Source organism: Pogona vitticeps, chromosome 4 (assembly GCF_051106095.1).
Source record: "Pogona vitticeps strain Pit_001003342236 chromosome 4, PviZW2.1, whole genome shotgun sequence".
Classification (NCBI taxonomy): Eukaryota; Metazoa; Chordata; class Lepidosauria; order Squamata; family Agamidae; genus Pogona; species Pogona vitticeps.
In genome coordinates this window covers 39786454-39806280 of record NC_135786.1, presented here as the reverse complement: position 1 = coordinate 39806280, position 19827 = coordinate 39786454, and the positions used below count along the sequence as shown (strand labels likewise).

The following is a 19827-nucleotide window of genomic DNA, read 5'->3' as shown; positions in this document are numbered from 1 at the left end:
ATCCTTATGTTTTGTTGTATTGTGACATTCAATTTGAATTTCATTTAACCAGTTAGATCTGAAATGAAGCAAGAACATTTTCTAGTAGTGTACTGTATGTCGCCAAGTAGTTGTTCTGCTTCTCATTCTTATTTAGTTGTCTTATTCTTTCTGTAATTAATTTTAGAAAACACAAACCTCCTTTCTGGAAACACCTAAAGACAGTAGTTTAGTTTCCCTATCAGTTACTTCCAAAAAGAACACACCCCAAAATTTCACACCTGTTAATATGAACAAGTTGGAACAAATAAAGAAGTCTTCATGGACTCCTGCCAAGGTTGGTTTCTTAATAATTTTTTGTTTCTTCTTTTATTTATTTTCATTTATTAAGATATATGTACAAAATTCAGTCAAATACCCTCATCCTACACTTGTTTTAGTTTTGAACAAAATAGGTTTAATTAGAAAAAACTATCTGTGAATGGGAGATCTGATTCTGTTGTTCACTGCAAAACTATAATATGACACAAAAATCACATTACGAGTTTGCTTGTTCTATACTAGCATTTTTAGATCACAGCAGTGCTATCATTCACCTAGAATAAATTGATAGATGGATCAAGAAATTCCTTATATCTGTGGGTTCTCACATTTCACATAGGTTATGAACAGAGTGGGATGGGGGGGTGCTTCTTCTACAGAAACAGTCTTTCTTGAACATTTCTATTTAAGATTGGACTTTATAGATAGTTACTAGAGATGGGCATGAACCTTGGTTTGGAGGTTTGTACACGTGGCATCACAGGTACTGTATTGAGTGTTCCCTTCCCCTACCTCTCCAACCAATGACCCACTCACCAATCTGAGCAAACTCTCCTCCTCCTCCTCTTTGGCTGTTCAATCAGTCCCAGGCAGGAGCATGGGTTTGCCTATCCTTCCTCCTTGTCTGAGTAGAGCAGACAAAGAAGCAGGACAAGTACTACACTTGTTTTAGCACTTTGCAATCTTGATCCAGCATTAACAGTGAAACATCATGCCCCATGCTTTAATGCCAAAAATTTTTTATTACCTGGGTTCCATAGTTATGGAATGGGGAAAAATCACTTGTTGCTGGTGATGTGATGGACTACAACTAAGAGGTGGTCATAATACAAACTCAGCAGTAGTTGAACAGATGAAAATAAACAAACAGAAATAAACAAATAATCTTTGAGCTGCAGAGCTGGAAGGGACCCTATGGACCATCAAGTCCAGCCCATCTCAAGGAAGTAGAATGGGGAAATGAACTCCCAGCCTCTGGCTCTGCAGCCAGAGACCTAAGCCACTAAGCTATCCAGCAATCTGGAACAACAAACAGAATAACAGATACAGTCCACAACAACAATATTTTTTTGATAAACTATAAGAATTGTTTCAGGCAACATTTATGTCATTTATGGCACATACTGTAGACCACATTAGGAGAAATATAGTTTAATTTTGATCATTCAAATGTTTATAAAACTCCTTATGAACCTTCTATTCCGCAGACAAAAATATTATTTGTGTAGTTCTCCTTGTTGAATGCTTGTATCCAGTACATTCAGCTATACTGATGATTTTTCTTCCAGGAATACAATCCGCATGTACAGTAGAAACATAAGGAGCTGCCTTGTGTCAGATCAATCCAATGAGCTATCTAGCACAACACTTTGTATATGTGCAGGGTATAATGCTGCACACAAGTGTCTGTGAAGTTAAGGCCTAAAGATTTAAATTATAGGAAGTTCCTATAAGAATATGGTTTTTATTTTGTTTATTCCATACAGACTTACACTGTGAAAACACCTCCAAAATCTAAATTTCTGAGAGAAAGCACTAGTCTACTTACAGAAGAAAGAAGAAAGAAAAAGAGAAAAGTTATCTTAGAAATGGATTCCCGCTCAGATAGCTCTGAAAATAATGACCTCCTGGTACTAATTTGAATACAAGATTTTTTCATTTCATAGTGTAAATTTGAAGTAGCATATTATGAATATAGAATATTAATTATGTTCTGTCTGCTGAAGTGGTTCATCACTTTCTCATTCTAGTTGTGCTCTGGGGCCATGTAGCTTCCCTAAATGCTCCTGGCTGGCCCCTCTCTCAGGAGGTACAATGGGAATTTGGCTTTGCAACCAAGCACTCCAATTAACTGAACTTCAATCCTAACATATTTTTTCAAAATCAGTAGTAGCCAGAGGTCAACCTGGTTTTAGAAAGTAAGAGTTATGGACTTACATGTGGTCCTCTTTGATGTCTTGCTGTGGGAGTAGGCTGTGCTGACAGGTGCCATATTAGATGCCTGTAGGCTTTCCAAGGCCTTCCTCGGTGACTAGTCATTGAGGCAAAAACCTGTCTAGGCAATGGGGAAGGGTGGATCAACCAGAACAGACTGTAAGGAAGAGGTCTGTCTGGTCTGCCTGGCTGTAATAAAAAGTGCTTTCCTTTAGTCTTCTTGGAACTTTCCCACCCTTGTCCTCTTTTGCTTATTGGGGACTGAGTTTAGGAAGGAAAAGATAGCCAAATGGGTTGGTAATGTTTGCAATGATATGTGAGTTAGAATTATTATTCTGTCACAATTGTATTGGTGGTTTTGGGCATTGGACTGGATCCACTTTTGGCGAAACAGGGATTGCGTTGCCCATATCCCTCATTTGAGGACTCCATAAGGCATCCTAGTTGATAAACAAAAATCTATTCACTCTCAGATGACAGGATATATTCAGTAGTCAAGTACCCATGTGACACCTGCACAGTACAAAATAAAACTAAACCACAGCTTTCCCTTCAGTCTTATGAAAGCTTCTCTAGAAATTTGTCTCCTGTCAGACTTAAAACTATTTGGGTTATAATACTGAACAACCAGTTTCTCCTCTTCTATCACCTGCAGACCCCAACAGGCAATCCATCCACCACCATTTATTATCTGACTCAAGTTTAGATAAGAGAACCTTTTGTACTTTGCATGAGTGTATAGCAATACCAGCACAGACCTTTGAGTGAGGGAAACCACATCCTTGGTATACCTTGGAGCTGCCATCAAAAACTGGGAGACCAATTTGTTGCTGATCCACAATCTCAAAACGTAGTAAAGCATGAACACAATCAGGGCCATAGAGTCAGTACTCCCAATGTCATCCACTTTGAGATTTACTCCACCTTCTCACAAGTCTGCCATTCTTTTCCCTGGCAGAATACAAATGTAACTCTATCAAGCCATTTAAATGTTTCCATAAGGTATCTCCTAAAAAAGTTACAGTGTTGTACCAAATTGGTGAATCCTGTTGAAAAAATACTTAGTCACCAAAATAGCAAGTAAGATACTGAGATACTGTAGTTTTCTTTCAATGGTTAATGTGATACCAAACAATACACCACAAGATAGGAAAAAATACACATACAGAAGAATAATCAGGCTGCCTATGGTTAAGCCTGTTTGATACATATCTTAATTTCGTAAATGAATTTCCTTCTAGAAAATATAGCTTCTAATATCCATAGGAAATTCTCCTTAAGTAGACATTAAGTAGAGTAACATGATTAGCTAATAGTTACTTGTTGTTCAATGAAAGTCATATCAATCCTGTCTCTGTAGCTTCTGTTATGCAATTTCATGTAAAAGAACAGTGTTTACAGAATTGCATAATATTGTTGTGTTCATCAGCTTTGTGGGGCAGTGTTCTGTTTCCTTTTGATGGGAGAATCTAGGAATTATTGATGTCTTTGCAATCTTAGCTTTATGTAAAAATTAACAAAAGTACCCAGTTTTGCTCAGGTTTGAAATAACTAAGCCCACTCCACCTAGTGCTTTTTCCATTCTTTCACAGTGATCTCTTTTGTCTCCCAAATAGCTATGTTCTCCTTTTTTCTCTTTATCTACCGTGGTGATTGTGCTCTTTCCCCCCTTATTTCTGTCTGTCTACAATCAAAACTGCAAAACTGGTTCAGACTGTTTGTCATCCTTTTCCCACTAGCTATAACATACTGTCATACTCTTGACAGATTTTTAAAAAGCTGAGAGAGGGTTTCAGGAACAGAAATCAGGTATTTATTTTTTATCATTAGCAAGCAATAAATGTGACAAGTCAGACAGCATCTTTATTGTACATATTACTATTGAATCATGTTCTGCTAATTTTGCATCATTCTGTGTGGAGCAATCCAAAATGGATGAAGAAGCAAGAATCAACAAATCTAGAATGCAAATAGGCTTGTTCCAGAAAGGCTGAGGTTGTGGGGTGGAATGGGGATTGCTAAAAGGGAAAGAAGTAACCACTTCAGCACTGGTATATACCCTTTTCACTTGTGTCCCCCAAAGAAGGAGGATTTTGAATTCAATGAATAAAACATCTCCTTAGAATGCTCACTGCCACGTTTAGTAAAGTACCAGTGGCAGAGTAGCACAGTAATAAAAGTTTCTACCTCTGCACAGAGAAGTCTGCTAAAGACAGGCCTCCATCTTCATTCAGAGACCTTTACTTTGCTTTTCAGATGCAGAGAGAAAAATCTATTAAATCCTATGGACTGTGGGATACTTTTCTAAGAATCATAAGGTTATGGTGTGAATTAGACACTGTTAATTAGTTTTCCCATGGTCTGATATTTTTAAAAAAAGAAAGGAAAATTCTCTGTGGAACTTAATGTTTACTCTGGATGTTCTGTTTGCTTTTAAAAACCCCACAACTTCTCTCTTCCAGAGTATTGTGTCAGAGGAAGAAATGTTTAAGCAGCTATATAAAGATCATCCACAAACATCTCATCTAAGCATTATGACACCAAAAAAGGTATATTTTTATTTTACAGTAAGCTAAAATAAACATTGTAATAGTCCTAACAAAATCAGTTTTGTGCGTAGGTTCAAACTCCATCTACTCTCAAAACTCCTGGGTCCTCAGTGAAGCTTGCTGCTATAAGAAAGATGCAAGAAGCTGGATGGACAGCACTCTCCAAAATGGATAGAAGGAAAAAAATGAAAGAAGCCGAAAAACTGTTTTCATAAACAAAATGTTTACTATTGATACAGAACTAATTGTTTTATTTATTACTATATTTACATTCATCCCTAAATTTCTTGTATGTTCTTGCAATTTTTTGAAAATGGCACATTGTGATTTTGCTAAGAAGTCTGAAAGGACTGAACCTTGGAGTACATATTCTCCAGGAGTTTACGGCCTGATCCACTTCCCACAGGTAAAGTGTGCTGCTTGCAGGTACTGCTGTATGTGCGGTAAAGAATAATTTCAAGGCTTAGTAATATCTTTTGTCTTTCCCGATGCCTACTACCTCTGGCATAGCAGCCAGGGCCTGGGGAGAAGAAGGATGCATGGCTTGCACAGGAATAAAGCAAAACTCAAATCTGGTGCACACCAGTGTGTGTCCAACTGCGAGCCAGCAGTGTAGGAGTAGGAACAAAAAAGATTGATGCTAAGGCCTGTGTCAATCTTGTCCTGCATGTTCAACAGCATTGTTATAGATGTTAGTATTAATACAAATAGCTTTACTCTTTTTAAAGTTAATGGAAATACAGTTTTATTAAAGAATGGACCAGAAAAGTTTAAAATTATTTAAATAAGCATAATAGGTTAGATCCAGACTCAGTTGTACTTAAAACAGCCACTAAAATTGAATCAGTCAATCAGTTTTTATTGTTTCTACTATAAATTATAATATAAAAAGTGAAATAAAGAAAATTAACAACAAATATATTCCCAGTAGCCAAAAGTGATCACATCTCAAATCTGTGTTTTACATTGGTAATAACTGAACACCTATGGATGTTTGTGGGTCTCCTATAAGTATATCTAAGTCTGTATCCAAATCAGTATGTGAAACAGATTGAGATTGAATACAGTTCATAACAGTTGTGAAGAATTGTTAATCACTATTAGAAGTGTTCTAAAATGTTCTTTGTTTTAATAAAGATACTTAATGAATTTTATTTTCTTGCTTCAGTTCATTCAGTTTGTATTAATAAGCACAGTAATCCAAACATTTAATTAAGCCACTTTAAGACTGTCCTGTGCTCCAACAATTATAAGCCTCCTGGTGGTATCTGAAATGTTTCATACATGGACGAAAAGTCATTTTCTTTTTCTCCAGGCAGAAATTCCAATCTGAGTTGTTGAGGTTGGATATTAAATAGAAAACTGTCATTCTGAAGTTCATCATCTTTATATACCATCATGTTGGAATTACAAATTCTTGGTGCATCATACAAGCCTCCTGATATAACAAGTGTGTCATCTGGAGCTGTGTACCTGTCTACTGTGAAAAGTTTGAAAAGCATTTATTGTTGGGTAGAGATAGTGCATTTAAACAAGCTCAAAACTCTTTTTTTTTCCCTTATGGAATAATACATTAAACTGCATAATTCAGAGGTATCTATAGGACACTAACATGCTGGATGTACAAAAGATACAAGAAGGCAGAGGTCACAAATATAAGGAGTGTTCTCTCTCTCTCTCTCTCTCTCTCTCTCTCTCTCTGGTGCTGTGTGTTATTATTGAGTTAAGTAACACATTTAGCTTCTAGTTTTCTCTTCTAGTGGCATCTTGCTGCATCTGCCAGGAAGGTCTCTGAAGGTCAGGATCCCTCAGGAGCAGTATGCCACATATTTGGTTTTACCTGAGTGTAGAGAAGAGTTTCGTGCATGTATCTCTCTATCTTGTACAGAGACTAGTGTTAGATTAAATGTACTAACCTGTTTCAGAAGAGGTATCACAGAGTGGATGATGGGCATACTGTTCCTTCCACTTTCTATATGTTTTGAGAATATAAAGAGTGAAGCCTAATATTGTTAGCACAAGTACAATGGCAAAAAGAATTGTTAGGATGACTTCTGAATTCTTCAGATGAGCTGGTTCTGCTGCAATAAAATAATACAGCTAGCTTACTGATAATATACAGTACAGTATCTATAAAAGCACAATATGTAAACAGATCTCAGTTTACAGACAGGGATTTAAAATGAGTAGTGAATTTTTTAGTGGCCAATAATATTATGGAAAAACCCAGGCACCACACTTCCAATAGTTCCTTGTTTTCAAAGAAAAAGAGAAAAAAACTCTGCTGGACAACTCTGTGCAGGCACAATGGCAGCAACAAAAAATCATTTCTTCACTGCAGCCACTGCCATGGAATAGGCCTTCAAATGAGCTCTAGCCTGTGTTGGATTAGTTAGAGGTAAGCAACCCATCTTTTCCATTTCTTTGTTCTAAACTTTTAAAAATGAAAAACACCAGCTCACTGTTTATATATGTTCACCTCAAATATAGAAGCAAATCATCTTCATACTTACCAGGAAACTGATTTGCAGAAACGGAAAACAAAACCTTGCTGCTTATTAGTGGCACACTTCTAGAAGGCTGAACTGTCATGTTTGATGTAGTAAATGAAGTCGTGACTTTCACATCTTTAACAGTGGCTTGAAATGTAGCTGATTCAGTAGGCAATGTTGTCACCTCATTTTTAGTATCAGCAATGGTACTTGATGAAGTATTAGTTTCTACATGAGAAGAGTGACTGCTTTGTGCAAAATAAATCAACAGTGTGGAAAAGGCAGTAGTATTGACAGTTGTAGCAAATTGATTTGAGTTGACACTGGCATTATACATTATAGTGTTGTCTGCTACTTCATTGATTACAGAAGTTATTTCAGTTCTTACAGATGAGGTAGCATTTCTTGTCTCATGAATCGTGATTGTACCTGGCATGTCTTCATTTCTTAGTGGCAGGTAGCCTGTAGCCTGAAGTGGCACTGCCTGCACCATGATAGAGAATACAAGATAAGCGTGGTATGTTATTTCATCCATTATTACAGTTTGATTGTCCCAGCCAGCTCTGTGTTACATTTTTCTCCCTGGAGAAATAAATTAAAAAGTTATGGAAATCAATTAAAACTGTTTTAGCTGGTATTTCTGTAGCAAGAGACAGTACTACAAAAAAGACATGTGGCCTTGTTCTTTCTCTTCCCAGCTAACATACAAGATATGTACCTCTGTTTAGGCAGAAAGATACACTGATAAGATGCTTCTATTCAAAGTTTTTATTATGCATTTGATCTGTCTGATTCACAAAATGTTACAGTGTTCCAGACATTATCTTCTATTTGTAATCCTAATGTGTTTTACCTCCACTACTTTTTCTTGTCAAAGATAAAAAGATAAATGAATAAGAACTGAGTAATACTTTAAAAAACTGGTAGCATTAAGAGCCATCTATCAGGAAGCATCCTTTTAATTTTGTCAGGTTGGAGCAGTAATGTACATCCCTGTAACATTCTTTAGAATTCAACAGTCCCCAACCTTTTTGGGACCGTGGACCGGCTGAGCCTCTGAGGAAGGCGGGGCACCCCCTGCGCATTCGCGCTTGCACACATATGTGCAAAGTGGTGGGGGAGTGTGTGCACGCTGACGTGAGTGCTCCACCACCGCTTTGTGCATGCGCAGGAGCGCCTGCATGCCCGCCCGTGTGCCCGCCCACCCTTTCACATGGGCACATGAATGAAGCGGTGGGGGAGTGCTCACGGCAGCGCTGGCATGTGTGCACAAAGCAGATGTGGGGAGGGGAGTGCGTGTGGATGGTGGGTGGGAGGTCTGTCTCTGTGGCCCGGTCCAGCTCAAGCCACGGACCGGCACTGGGTCGCAGACCGGGGGGTTGACAACCTCTGCTTTAGATGATTTTAAAAAATCCATACATAATGGCTTATGCCTCTTACTGCCCAGAAAAGACACAAGGACAGATGTAATCAAGGATAACAGCTGTTTAGATTCATCTAGACCTCTTTCCCCTTGCCCACTTGCCTTGCCCAGATCAGAGGGCTTCAGAAGTCCACCTCTTCTTTCTTGGTCATTTAAGATATCAGTTAGAGAAGTGCTTTTTTCCTCAAATTTTCTTTAATAGTTAAACTCAGAATGGACTGCCCTCCTATAATGTAAGAAAGCCTTTCTGGTGTCTCAAATATTTTATTTTCAGGGAGTTGCAGAGGTGGAATCTGCACACTGTTAGTTATATCCATTACTGACCAGAAGTAGCGGGAATCATGTGGCCAAAGCAAGATAATATAGAATTCCTATTATTCTTTTCTTTCAGTTTATTTTTCTTGCCTCACACAGCACAAAGCAGCTCCATTTATACTTCACTGTTTCCGTATACCTTTGCTGTTTGTTTCCTTCCTTATCTTTATTGCACTTTCTAGCTTCGTTTTCCTCCTTAGATTTCTTCTTTATATATATTTTTAAAATCTTTTTCTTTAAAAAGAAATTACAGTAGGACTGCAGTATTCACAGGAAACAGGCCCAGTCCCAACCCTTGTTTCTCCAGTAGGTTGTGGGCCTAACAGAGAGTGATAGCTAATCAACATTTTTGAGAGGTTGTTTTTTTTTAAATATTGTGATTTTTTCTCATTCTCTCCTTTTCTTTTAACAAAATCACACAATTTTGCTCATTTTCTGAACTCTCCCCCCTGAGATCAATAATTAAAAGCTTCTGAGATTAATAACCGAACACAGAGGATAAATTCTGATCAGGATATACTATAGCTGATTCACTCCAGTTCCAGGATTCTTCCAAGTCCAAGGAAACATCTCCCTCAGAAACTCCTTCTTCCAAAGTCAACAGATGGAAGATGAATAGCAATGATCCTTGTAACTACTTCTGTGCCACATAACAATACTAGAATCTCTCCAGCACCCACTTCAACATACTCTGATTGAAATCAGCTTCACTCTCTGTCAAGCCCCAGGGGTTATGACCATCCTGAAGAAGTGAGATTTACTCATGAAAGCTTGTAAACTGTAGGATTTCTTAGCGGTTCAATAAAAGTATTACCTTACTCTTGCATCTGAGAAACTAACTTGTTTTCTTAGATCAGAAATCATCTGTGGCACAGACCAGGATCTAGAACACTAAATCAACTTTAAATATGACGTAAATATCCTCCTTGTATTTGCGAAGGCTTTCACGGCTGTGTCTAACGGTTGATGTGGGTTTTTCGGGCTCTTTGGCCATGTTCTGAAGGTTGTTCTTCCTAACGTTTCACCAGTCTCTGTGATGGGCATCTTCAGAGCACTGTCCTCCGAAGATGCTGGCCACAGAGGCTGACGGAACGTTAGGAAGAACAACCTTCAGAACATAGCCAAAGAGCCTGAAAAACCCACAACAAGCAATATCCTCCTTGTTTGGCCCTTTCACTACCTTCTTCTCTTTAGAAATAGCTGAATGCTTACTCTCATGAACATTGGTTGGACGTAATCAAAGCAGATACTGGCAAAAATATAAAGCAACTGAAAGAAGCTGTACAAGATCAGGAATTATGGAGAGAGCTGCCTCATGGAATTGCCAACGGTTGGATACAACTACAGTGGTGCCTCCACTTATGACCATAATCTGTTCCAGAAGATGGATGTAACTCAAAATAGTCGTAAGTCGAAGCAGTATTTCCCATAGGAATGCATTGAAATGCAATTAATCCATTCTGGCCAAAGAAAAAAAAATCACACACACACACCAAAAAATCACTGCAAGACTCATTGGAAATGCAATTAATCCCTTCCAGCCGAAAAGGGGGGGGGGAAGAAAAGCAATCAAGCGTGCAAGACACATTGGAAATGCACAGAAAACAGAGCATATCGCAAAGGCACAGAGAACAAAGGGGGCAGGTAGGAAATGCAAAAAACAAAACAAAGGAAAAGGCAAGGGAAGCATGTAGGACCCATTGGAAATGGGGAACCCCACAAAAGTCAACCAAACCCCCCAAGACCCATTGTAAATTGGGGGAAAGCCAAAAAACAAACAACCCCCCAAGACCCATCGGAAATGGGGGAAAAAACCCCAAGAGCAACGAAACCCCCCCAACACCCATTGGAAATGGGGGAAACCAAAAACCAAACGAACCCCCCAAGACCCATCACAGCACAGAAACATAACCCCCCAGCTCAAAACTACACTACAAAAACACCAAGAGCAGTTTTAAAAAAGCAGGAAACAGCACATTACCTTACAAGGCAGCCCAACACCTCCCTGCAAACACACACACACACACACACACACACACACACATGCTCTCAGAAGCAGAAGGAGGCAGTTCCAAAGCCTCTGACAATGATGCACACTCTTTAACTGCTGAGGCGAAAGAGCTACAAAGAAGCACCCTCATCGCCACCTATTGTTAGCAATTTGAATTTCCCCCCTTTTCCCCCCTGCCTTTTTCTGTTCCTAAGTGGAAGCTCCAGTCGCAAGTAGAAGCAAAATTTTGCAGCTGGAGCTGGTCATAACTTGAAATGGTTGTAAGTAGGGACATTTGTAAGTCAAAGCACCACTGTAAATGGATATCTGGAAGTTGAGTCATGGCAACTGGACTTCTTTCTTATTGTGTGTGTGTGTGTTTAGTCGTTTAGTCGTGTCCGACTCTTCGTGACCCCATGGACCAGAGCACGCCAGGCCCTCCTGTCTTCTACTGCCTCCCGGAGTTGTGTCAGGTTCATGTTGGTTGCTTCGCAGACACTGTCCAGCCATCTCATCCTTGGTCGTCCCCTTCTCCTCTTGCCATCACACCTTCCTAACATCAAGGTTTTTTCCAAGGACTCTTTTCTTCTCATGAGATGGCCAAAGTACTGGAGCCTCAGCATCAGGATCTGTCCTTCAACTGAGCATTCAGGGTTGATTTCCTTTAGAACTGATAGGTTTGTTCTCCTTGCAGTCCAGGGGATTCTCAAGAGCCTCCTCCAGCACCACAATTCAAAGGCATCAATTCTTCGGCGGTCTGCTTTCTTTATGGTCCAGCTCTCACTTCCATACATCACGACAGGAAAAACCATAGCTTTGACTATTCGGACTTTTGTTGGCAAGGTGATGTCTCTGCTTTTCAAGATGCTGTCAAGATTTGTCATCGCTTTCCTCCCAAGAAGAAGGCGCCTTTTAATTTCAGGGCTGCTGTCTCCATCTGAAGTAATCATGGAGCCCAGGAAGATAAAATTTGACACTGCCTCCATATCTTCCCCTTCTATTTCCCAGGAGGTGATGGGACCAGTGGCCATGATCTTAGTTTTTTTGATGTTGAGTTTCAGACCGTTTTTTGCACTCTCCTCTTTCACTCTCATTACAAGGTTCTTTAATTCCTCCTCACTTTCTGCCATCAGAGTGGTATCATCTGCATATCGGAGGTTGTTGATATTTCTTCCGGCAATCTTAATTCCGGCTTGGGTTTCTTCCAGTCCAGCCTTCCGCATGATGTATTCTGCATATAAGTTAAATAAGCTGGGGGACAATATACAGCCTTGCCGTACTCCTTTCCCAATTTTGAACCACTCAGTTGTTCCATGACCAGTTCTAACTGTTGCTTCCTGTCCCACATATAGGTTTCTCAGGAGACAGATAAAGTGGTCAGGCACTCCCATTTCTTTAAGAACTTGCCATAGTTTGCTGTGGTCCACACAGTCAAAGGCTTTCGCATAGTCAATGAAGCAGAAGTAGATATTTTTCTGGAACTCTCTGGCTTTCTCCATAATCCAGCGCAAGTTAGCAATTTGGTCTCGAGTTCCTCTGCCTCTTCGGAATCCAGCTTGTACTTCTGGGAGTTCTCGGTCCACATACTGCTGAAGCCTACCTTGGAGGATTTTGAGCATAACCTTGCTAGCGTGCGAAATGAGTGCAATTGTACGGTAGTTGGAGCATTCTTTGGCACTGCCTTTCTTTGGGATTGGGATGTAGACTGATCTTTTCCAATCCTCTGGCCACTGTTGAGTTTTCCAAACTTGCTGGCATATTGAATGTAGCACCTTAACAGCATCATCTTTCAAGATTTTAAATAGTTCAACTGGAATGCCATCACCTCCACTGGCCTTGTTGTTAGCCAGGCTTTCTAAGGCCCACTTGACTTCGCTCTCCAGGATGTCTGGCTCAAGGTCAGCAACTACATTGTCTGGGTTGTCCAGGATATCCAAATCTTTCTGATATAATTCCTCTGTGTATTCTTGCCACCTCTTCTTGACGTCTTCTGCTTCTGTTAGGTCCCTCCCATTTTTGTCTTTTATCATGTTCATCTTTGCGCAAAATGTTCCTCTAATATGTCCAATTTTCCTGAACAGATCTCTGGTCTTTCCTTTTCTGTTATCTTCCTCTATTTCTTTGCATTGTTCATTTAAGAAGGCCCTCTTGTCTCTCCTTGCTATTCTTTGGAAGTCTGAATTCAAGTTTCTGTAACTTTCCCTATCTCCCTTGCATTTTGCTTCCCTTCTCCTCTCTGCTATTTCTAAGGCCTCGTTGGACAGCCACTTTGCTTTCTTGCATTTCCTTTTCTTTGGGATGGTTTTCGTTGCTGCCTCCTGGACAATGTTACGAGCCTCTATCCAAAGTTCTTCAGGCACTCTGTCCACCAAATCTAGTTCCTTAAATCTGTTCTTTACTTCCACTGTGTATTCATAAGGGATTTGGTTTAGATTATACCTGAGTGGCCCAGTGGTTTTTCCTAATCTCTTCAGTCTAAGCTTGAATTTTGCTATGAGAAGCTGATGATCAGAACCGCAGTCAGCTCCAGGTCTTGTTTTTGCTGACTGTATAGAGCTTCTCCATCTTTGGCTGCAGAGAATATAATCAATCTGATTTCGATATTGCCCATCTGGTGATTTCCATGTATAGAGTCGCCTCTTGTGTTGTTGGAAAAGAGTGTTTGTGATGACCAGCTTATTCTCTTGACAAAACTCTATTAGCCTTTGTCCTGCTTCGTTCTGAACTCCAAGGCCAAACTTCCCTGTTGTTCCTTTTATCTCTTGGCTCCCTACTTTAGCATTCCAGTCCCCTAGAATGAGAAGAACATCTTTCTTTGGTGTCAGTTCTAGAAGGTGTTGTAAATCTTCATAGAATTGTTCAATTTCAGTCTCCTCAGCAATGCTGGTTGGTGCATAAACTTGGATTATTGTGATGTTGAATGGTCTGCCTTGGATTCGTATTGACATCATTCTATCATTTTTGAGATTGTATCCCATTACAGCTTTTCCCACTCTTTTGTTGACTATGAGGGCTACTCCATTCCTTCTACGGGATTCTTGCCCACAATAGTAGATATGATAATCATCTGAGTTGAATTCGCCCATTCCTGTCCATTTTAGTTCACTGATGCCCAGGATGTCGATGTTTATTCTTGCCATCTCCTGTTTGACCACCTCCAGCTTCCCAAGGTTCATAGATCTTACATTCCAGGTTCCTATGCAGTATTTTTCTTTGCAGCATTGGATTTTCCTTTCACTTCCAGGCACGTCCACAGCTGAGCGTCCTTTCGGCTTTGGCCCAACCACTTCATTAGCTCTGGAGCTACTTGTACTTGTCCTCCGCTCTTCCTCAGTAGCATGTTGGACGCCTTCCGACCTGAGGGGCCCATCTTCCAGCGTCATATCTTTTAGCCTTTTTTTTCTGATCATGGGGCGTTCTTGGCAAAGATACTGGAGTGGCTTGCCATTTCCTACTCCAGGTGGATTGCGTTTAGTCGGAACTCTCCACTATGTCCTGTCCATCTTGGGTGTCCCTGCACGGCATAGCCCATAGTTTCTCTGAGTTACTCAAGCCCCTTCGCCACGACAAGGCAGCAATCCATGAAGGAGTCTTTCTTATTAGGTTGAAAGTTTTGCTACTCATCAAAGTAGCTTCTTCTGTCTAAATGGATAATCTGATTCAATATTCTCATGAGATCTCTAGATCAGATGTTATAGAAGCAAGTTAAGGTCAGGTGTTGTAGAGGTAAGTTAATTATTTAACTCAGCTGTGGAATACCCTCCCAACAGAAATTTGGCTGGCACCCTCGCTGGGTGTTTTTAAAAGCCAGTTAAAAGCCAGTTAAAAATTTGGCTATTCAAGCAGGCCTTCCCTCCAGTCAACTAAGTCTTTCTTATTTTTTCCTTTCTCATGCTATTCCATCTTGGTAATCCTTTTTTTAAATTAATTGTTCTAATTGAAACTGTAACTGTAATTTTTATGATTTTATATATTTTTATACTGTTTTATTTTATTTTGTAAGCTGCCCCGAGTAGACATGGTCTAGAGAGGCGGGGTAAAAATCCAATAAATAAATAAATAAATAATTTAGAGTGTGGTGACACGAGCACATAGCTTGCATTTTGGACCACTTGTGGTGCAGTCCTGTGTAAGCTATTTCACACAAAATACAAAGAATAGGGCTCCAGCCCAAACCTGATTCAAGCCCAAGTCGCTCTTCCACATGAGAAAAACTTATTAACAACATGCAGAAATGGACAAACACGTGGTGTGGAATGGCTTACACTGTCTTTGGATCTATTGCAGTGATCAAAGCACTAAGATAGGACCTTGTACTAAAAATAATCATTCCAGTAAGATGTACAAACATTCCAAATTAGCACAGAATGTGTTGGTCTGGTTGAAAGTAGTGTTTAAAAGTTGCAGTCTGGAGATTTACCCATTACATTAATATCTACCACCGAATTAGCAAACAAGGATACCATGGTTTCTTTCCTACCTCCCAGTCTCACCAGTCTTGTTCCTCTATCCCCTGCCCAATATAACGAACATGACTTTAATTGTTAATATAGGCAGCCAAGTAACAGGATATGTCAAGACAAGAAACAGCACAAGCTAGAGGTGCAGTATGCCCTCTTTTAAAGATTGTACTCTGTACTTTACACCTTTCAAAGGTGTACTTTGTTTAAAGGACCATTTTTAAACAAAGATCAACAACTGTTTTTGGATTAGAATTTCCAGAATCCTATAGCTAGCACAGAGAAACAGGTGCTTACAAAACTAGATCATACATGATGTAAGACTACAGACAAGAAGGCTGCTCCTTCTGTTCTGCTTAAATGCTAATTTTCCCATTTCTTGTTTTTCAGACAGATTAAGCAATATAAAACTCTATTCAACTTAAAACTGTATAACTCGTTAAAAGCAATGTTCTAATGTAACACTTTTGCTTAAGCCATTTTTGTAATAACAGATATCTGATCCAAATTTGTTCAAACTCACTGAATATTGGAGGAGGCAACGGCAGTCGCACTTACCGATAGCTATCCCGAGTAACAGATACTTTGTCTTAGTCTGTTTTCTGTTTATTTAATAGCTGTGGGATATGTTCCCTGCAGGGCTGGTGAGGCATAAAAAGGTCCCTATGGTAACTGGAAAAACTGTGAAAGAGTTCAGAGATTAGTCATGTACTACAATAACTGGTTGGGTTGGGCTCACCTGTCATTTGACTATAGTTGGCAGACATAACAGGAAATAATGTGTTTATCATAAACTAGCATTTCAGTAAAAGATGAAGTGAAAGGTGTCCAATAAAAGTTGCTGAAATTGAAAAGAAAACTGTTCCTATACCACCAATTAAAATGTTCATGTTTTTAATTCTTAAAGGAATTTAGCTCTCTTAAATGGTAAAGGTGTTAAAATCACCTTGCTTTTAATCAAAGAAAACCAAAGGGAGGTTAAGAGAAAAACCTTTGAGACCTGCGTTATTACCCATGTTTTTGGCACTAAAAGATTTTTGTCTCCACACCTAAAGCTGTTTTAGCTCCTCACTTTCTCTCTCCCCACCATGTATATACTGTTTTGATTTTACCTCTTTGAATTAGAATTGCATTGCATGTGCGTAATATTATACTAAACTAAATTTGAAATTGATTAATTAGTTAGTGAAAGATACACAATACTTGCATCTGATATTCAGAATGAGACCAAAATTAAATATATATTCTGTATAGAAACAAGACTACAAACAAGGGCTAGATAGAGATTCAGAACAGTTAACTTCTTAGTAGAGAAATACAAAAAACCAGACTACAAGGACTACACCTTGACATGAATAAACAAAGGCCTTTGGTAATGTGGTTTACTAAAAGCCCTTTAGAACAGACAAATAAGGAAGTAGACTAGAAATCTTTGGATTTTACCACAACCTTCTGATTCTGCCAGTAAACAAAACATCAGAGAGCATCTGGGAACTTGAAGTGAGTTCTTGAAGATGAATCTTGCTTGATTCCTTTCTTGGATCAGAAACTAGGCTAGAATTGTCATTTAAGTAACAAAATAAATACTTAGAAAGTAAAAGTTACTTACCCAATTCCTGTTCTGCACCATTATTGTTTTCTAGTATCACTTTCTCAGAAATCTATCATTTACAAGCAACAGCTCCTCCCATGAGCTGAGAACAATACTTGCCTTGAGTATGATCAAGCAATGAATGTGATGAAATCATTAATTGATTGGATCTGTAAATGCTGTGTTACAATAAACGTAGCAGGTGAATAATTGATTCTGCTGGTATAGGACTGCTGGTATAATAGACAATCACATAAAAAGTGCTTGATGCCAAGACATTTTAGTCAAGGAAAAGACATTTTAGTCAAGGAAAAGCTCTTCTTCTTATGTGTTGAAAAGTAGTAGGGCTTCACCTTATCTAGTGCATGGTTAATTCTCATTAGGCATGCTCAGGATACCTTTGCTCCTGATTTTGCTTACTACATCATAACGTGTCCAGACTGGAACAAGATCCTATTAAAGTCCATCAAGTCCAGTTCTGGTCCAGGAACAATTTTTCACCAAACAGAAGATCAAAATTTTAGTCATAGTTCATTTTCTTTTGAAAGGATTCATCCTGTAGGAGAAAATTTCCATCAGTGGGTAGTCCTGACCTGTGTCTCTGCTGCTTTCAAGGGATCATGTTCTATAAGAATGTCCAGGCTGCCAAGAACAAAGTAGGATATCTCCACTGAACACTGGAAACACTGTGTACAGCTGATGCTCAAAGACCTACATTGCATAGACTCACAAAACTTTACTTGCCCATAACAAAAATTTTCTTAATGGCCATAGGTATCAAAAGTTTACTCTGCTCTGGCTTTACTACGACATCACCTTCCATCAGTGTTGGTTGCTTTCAGAGGCATATTCATTTCATCTTTAGATGCTAATTGTGAGAATCAGAGCCATATATCAGTAACAGAGGATAACCAAAACAAATTGCAGGCAAGTTTTTAGATCATGTTTCCGGGCCTACAAGCATAACACATCACACTGTTTCCCCAGAACCTAGTCTTCAGTCTATTCCATGCTGACACTTCAGTTCTGATGGCTCTCCTAATATTGCTGGCATACTCACAAAAGAGACAACCTTCATAGAGTGTTAGAAATCAATTACGAGTTTTCTCTATAGACATCCCTTTCTTGTCTCTTACTGTTCCCTCTGCTCTATTTCTTACTGCGCAATTTGTTCTGGAACTCATAAGTGTGATCAATGACTCATAGTACATCCACTGATAAAGAAGGGCAAAGATTGGAACTTGCAGGCTGAAAGGTTTGTTCCCCAGCAGTGTTATCTTGCTGGCTGGCCAATTTCTAAGAATGTAAGTCAACCATTCTACACTTAAATGTGACTTGCACAGTTATTCCATTGTGTAAAGCATCTTATCTAGTTAAATGGCAAATAAATATATCTGAATATATGGCAGAGTGTGGTTCAAAAGCAATTGCAACTGCTGTAGTGCTTCTCTCTGTGTGTTTTTGAAGCACATACCAAAGTAACTCAAATAAAACAACTTGTGCAAATTGGCTAAATATAAATAATATTCTTTACAATATATATTTTTACAAAACCATATCAGTTTAAATATTCAACCATATCAGTTTAAATATTCAGTCAGGTCCAACAATTTAATCCTTCTAGAAACTGAGAGATCTTGCTCACGAATGTGTGGCTCATGCTCTGGAAGAGTTGGATCAGGATTTTAAGTCCCCCATATTTCTTTGTATCAAACTTTCCTTGGGAAAAACTTCAGTTCTTTAGTTGGCACTTTAAGAGGTCCCAGCTAACCCAGCTGCTTGCATGAAAACTAGGTTTCAGTTTTTTTTCTCAAAGCTGGGACTATAGGTCTTTACTGGAAAAAGGTTGTTCACAACCACACAGACTTCCCAGGAGAGGTTTCATGCAAGCAACCCCCCCCCCCCCCACAAATCTCCATATTTTGACAACTGCCTACTAGCTGCCTTGTAACAACATATGCTTTTTGATCACCTATCTACCATACTTGACATCCACTGGCTATGTCTGTCAACACCAGTTGATTAAAAGCCACACATTGCTACTCCTTCCTTGATTTCATGCAAGGCCAAGCATTGCTAGCAGAGGACAATAACACATCCATTATTATTTTAATCACCACTGCCACCAATGTTTTAATTCTAAAGAAGCATTATATTTAGCGATTAGCAAGATTCATGGTGGCAACCACAGCAGTTGCACCCATTTCCTGGCTATTGCAACACTGATGCATTCAAAATGTTCTCACTTGTGGCTAGTAATCCAAGTCACTCACTAATTCTACCATAGTTGCTTCATTTAAGGGAGGATCCTTACAATTTATTATATACAAATTTATTTATTCAAAATACTTTTATCCTGTCTTTCTCCTTAAAAGAACCCAAGGTGGGGGACCTGCTTGAATCATTGTCCCAAGCATCTTCAATTCATTCGCGAAGACTCCACTCCCAAGCCAACTACACCAGAGCACAATTTACTGTCCTCTGAAGATGCCGGCCACAGAGACTGGCGAAACGTCAGGAAGAACAAGCTTCAGAACACGGCCAAAGAGCCCGAAAAACCCACAACAACCATCTTCAAGTCCCTTGCTCTCAATTGGTGCCAACAGGGATGATGGTATTGGATACTACCAGCAGGATGGGCATACATGATTAAGATACAACAAAAGAAAAGAATTCAAGATTTAGAGGAAGATATTAAGAATTTAGAAAAAGAAGCAATAAGAATGAGAAAAAAAAGATTATGGTGGAGTTACAAGCTAAAAGGAAGGAATT

General features: G+C 39.2%; 2 protein-coding genes across 4 annotated transcripts in view; one reads left to right on the top strand and one right to left on the bottom strand.

The window, feature by feature from the left end:
* Positions 1-7878, top strand: part of SYCP1 (synaptonemal complex protein 1) — a 113697-nt gene extending 105819 nt beyond the window's left edge. For both annotated transcript variants that reach the window (XM_072997139.2, XM_072997140.2), the window contains 4 exons: positions 167-316; positions 1788-1931; positions 4698-4784; positions 4856-7878. In XM_072997139.2, the coding sequence (XP_072853240.2) occupies positions 167-316; positions 1788-1931; positions 4698-4784; positions 4856-4999 (525 nt within the window). In that variant the 3' untranslated portion in view covers positions 5000-7878. The remainder of the gene's footprint in view (positions 1-166; positions 317-1787; positions 1932-4697; positions 4785-4855) is intronic.
* Positions 461-7811, bottom strand: LOC110072316 (uncharacterized). 2 transcript variants are annotated; one of them, XM_020780531.3, is made up of 3 exons: positions 7298-7811; positions 6701-6865; positions 461-6264 (listed from the first exon to the last, which is right to left on the bottom strand). In XM_020780531.3, exons 1-3 carry the CDS (start codon positions 7809-7811, stop codon positions 6032-6034), a joined length of 912 nt encoding a protein of 303 aa, XP_020636190.3. In that variant the 3' UTR covers positions 461-6031. The 2 variants fall into 2 exon arrangements, with proteins under 2 accessions (XP_020636190.3, XP_078249471.1); XM_078393345.1 differs by having other exon boundaries at positions 6701-6862.
* Positions 7879-19827: the final 11949 nt, after the last annotated feature.

Bases quoted from the DNA above. Each gene is read 5' to 3' on its own strand.
- LOC110072316 (XM_020780531.3), bottom strand. From the start codon at position 7,811: ATGGATGAAATAACATACCACGCTTATCTTGTATTCTCTATCATGGTG. The intron at 6,866-7,297 runs GTAAGTATGAAG...ATTTTATTGCAG, and splicing joins TTCTGCAAATCAGTTTCCTG to CAGAACCAGCTCATCTGAAG. The intron at 6,265-6,700 runs GTTAGTACATTT...AACTTTTCACAG, and splicing joins TGATACCTCTTCTGAAACAG to TAGACAGGTACACAGCTCCA.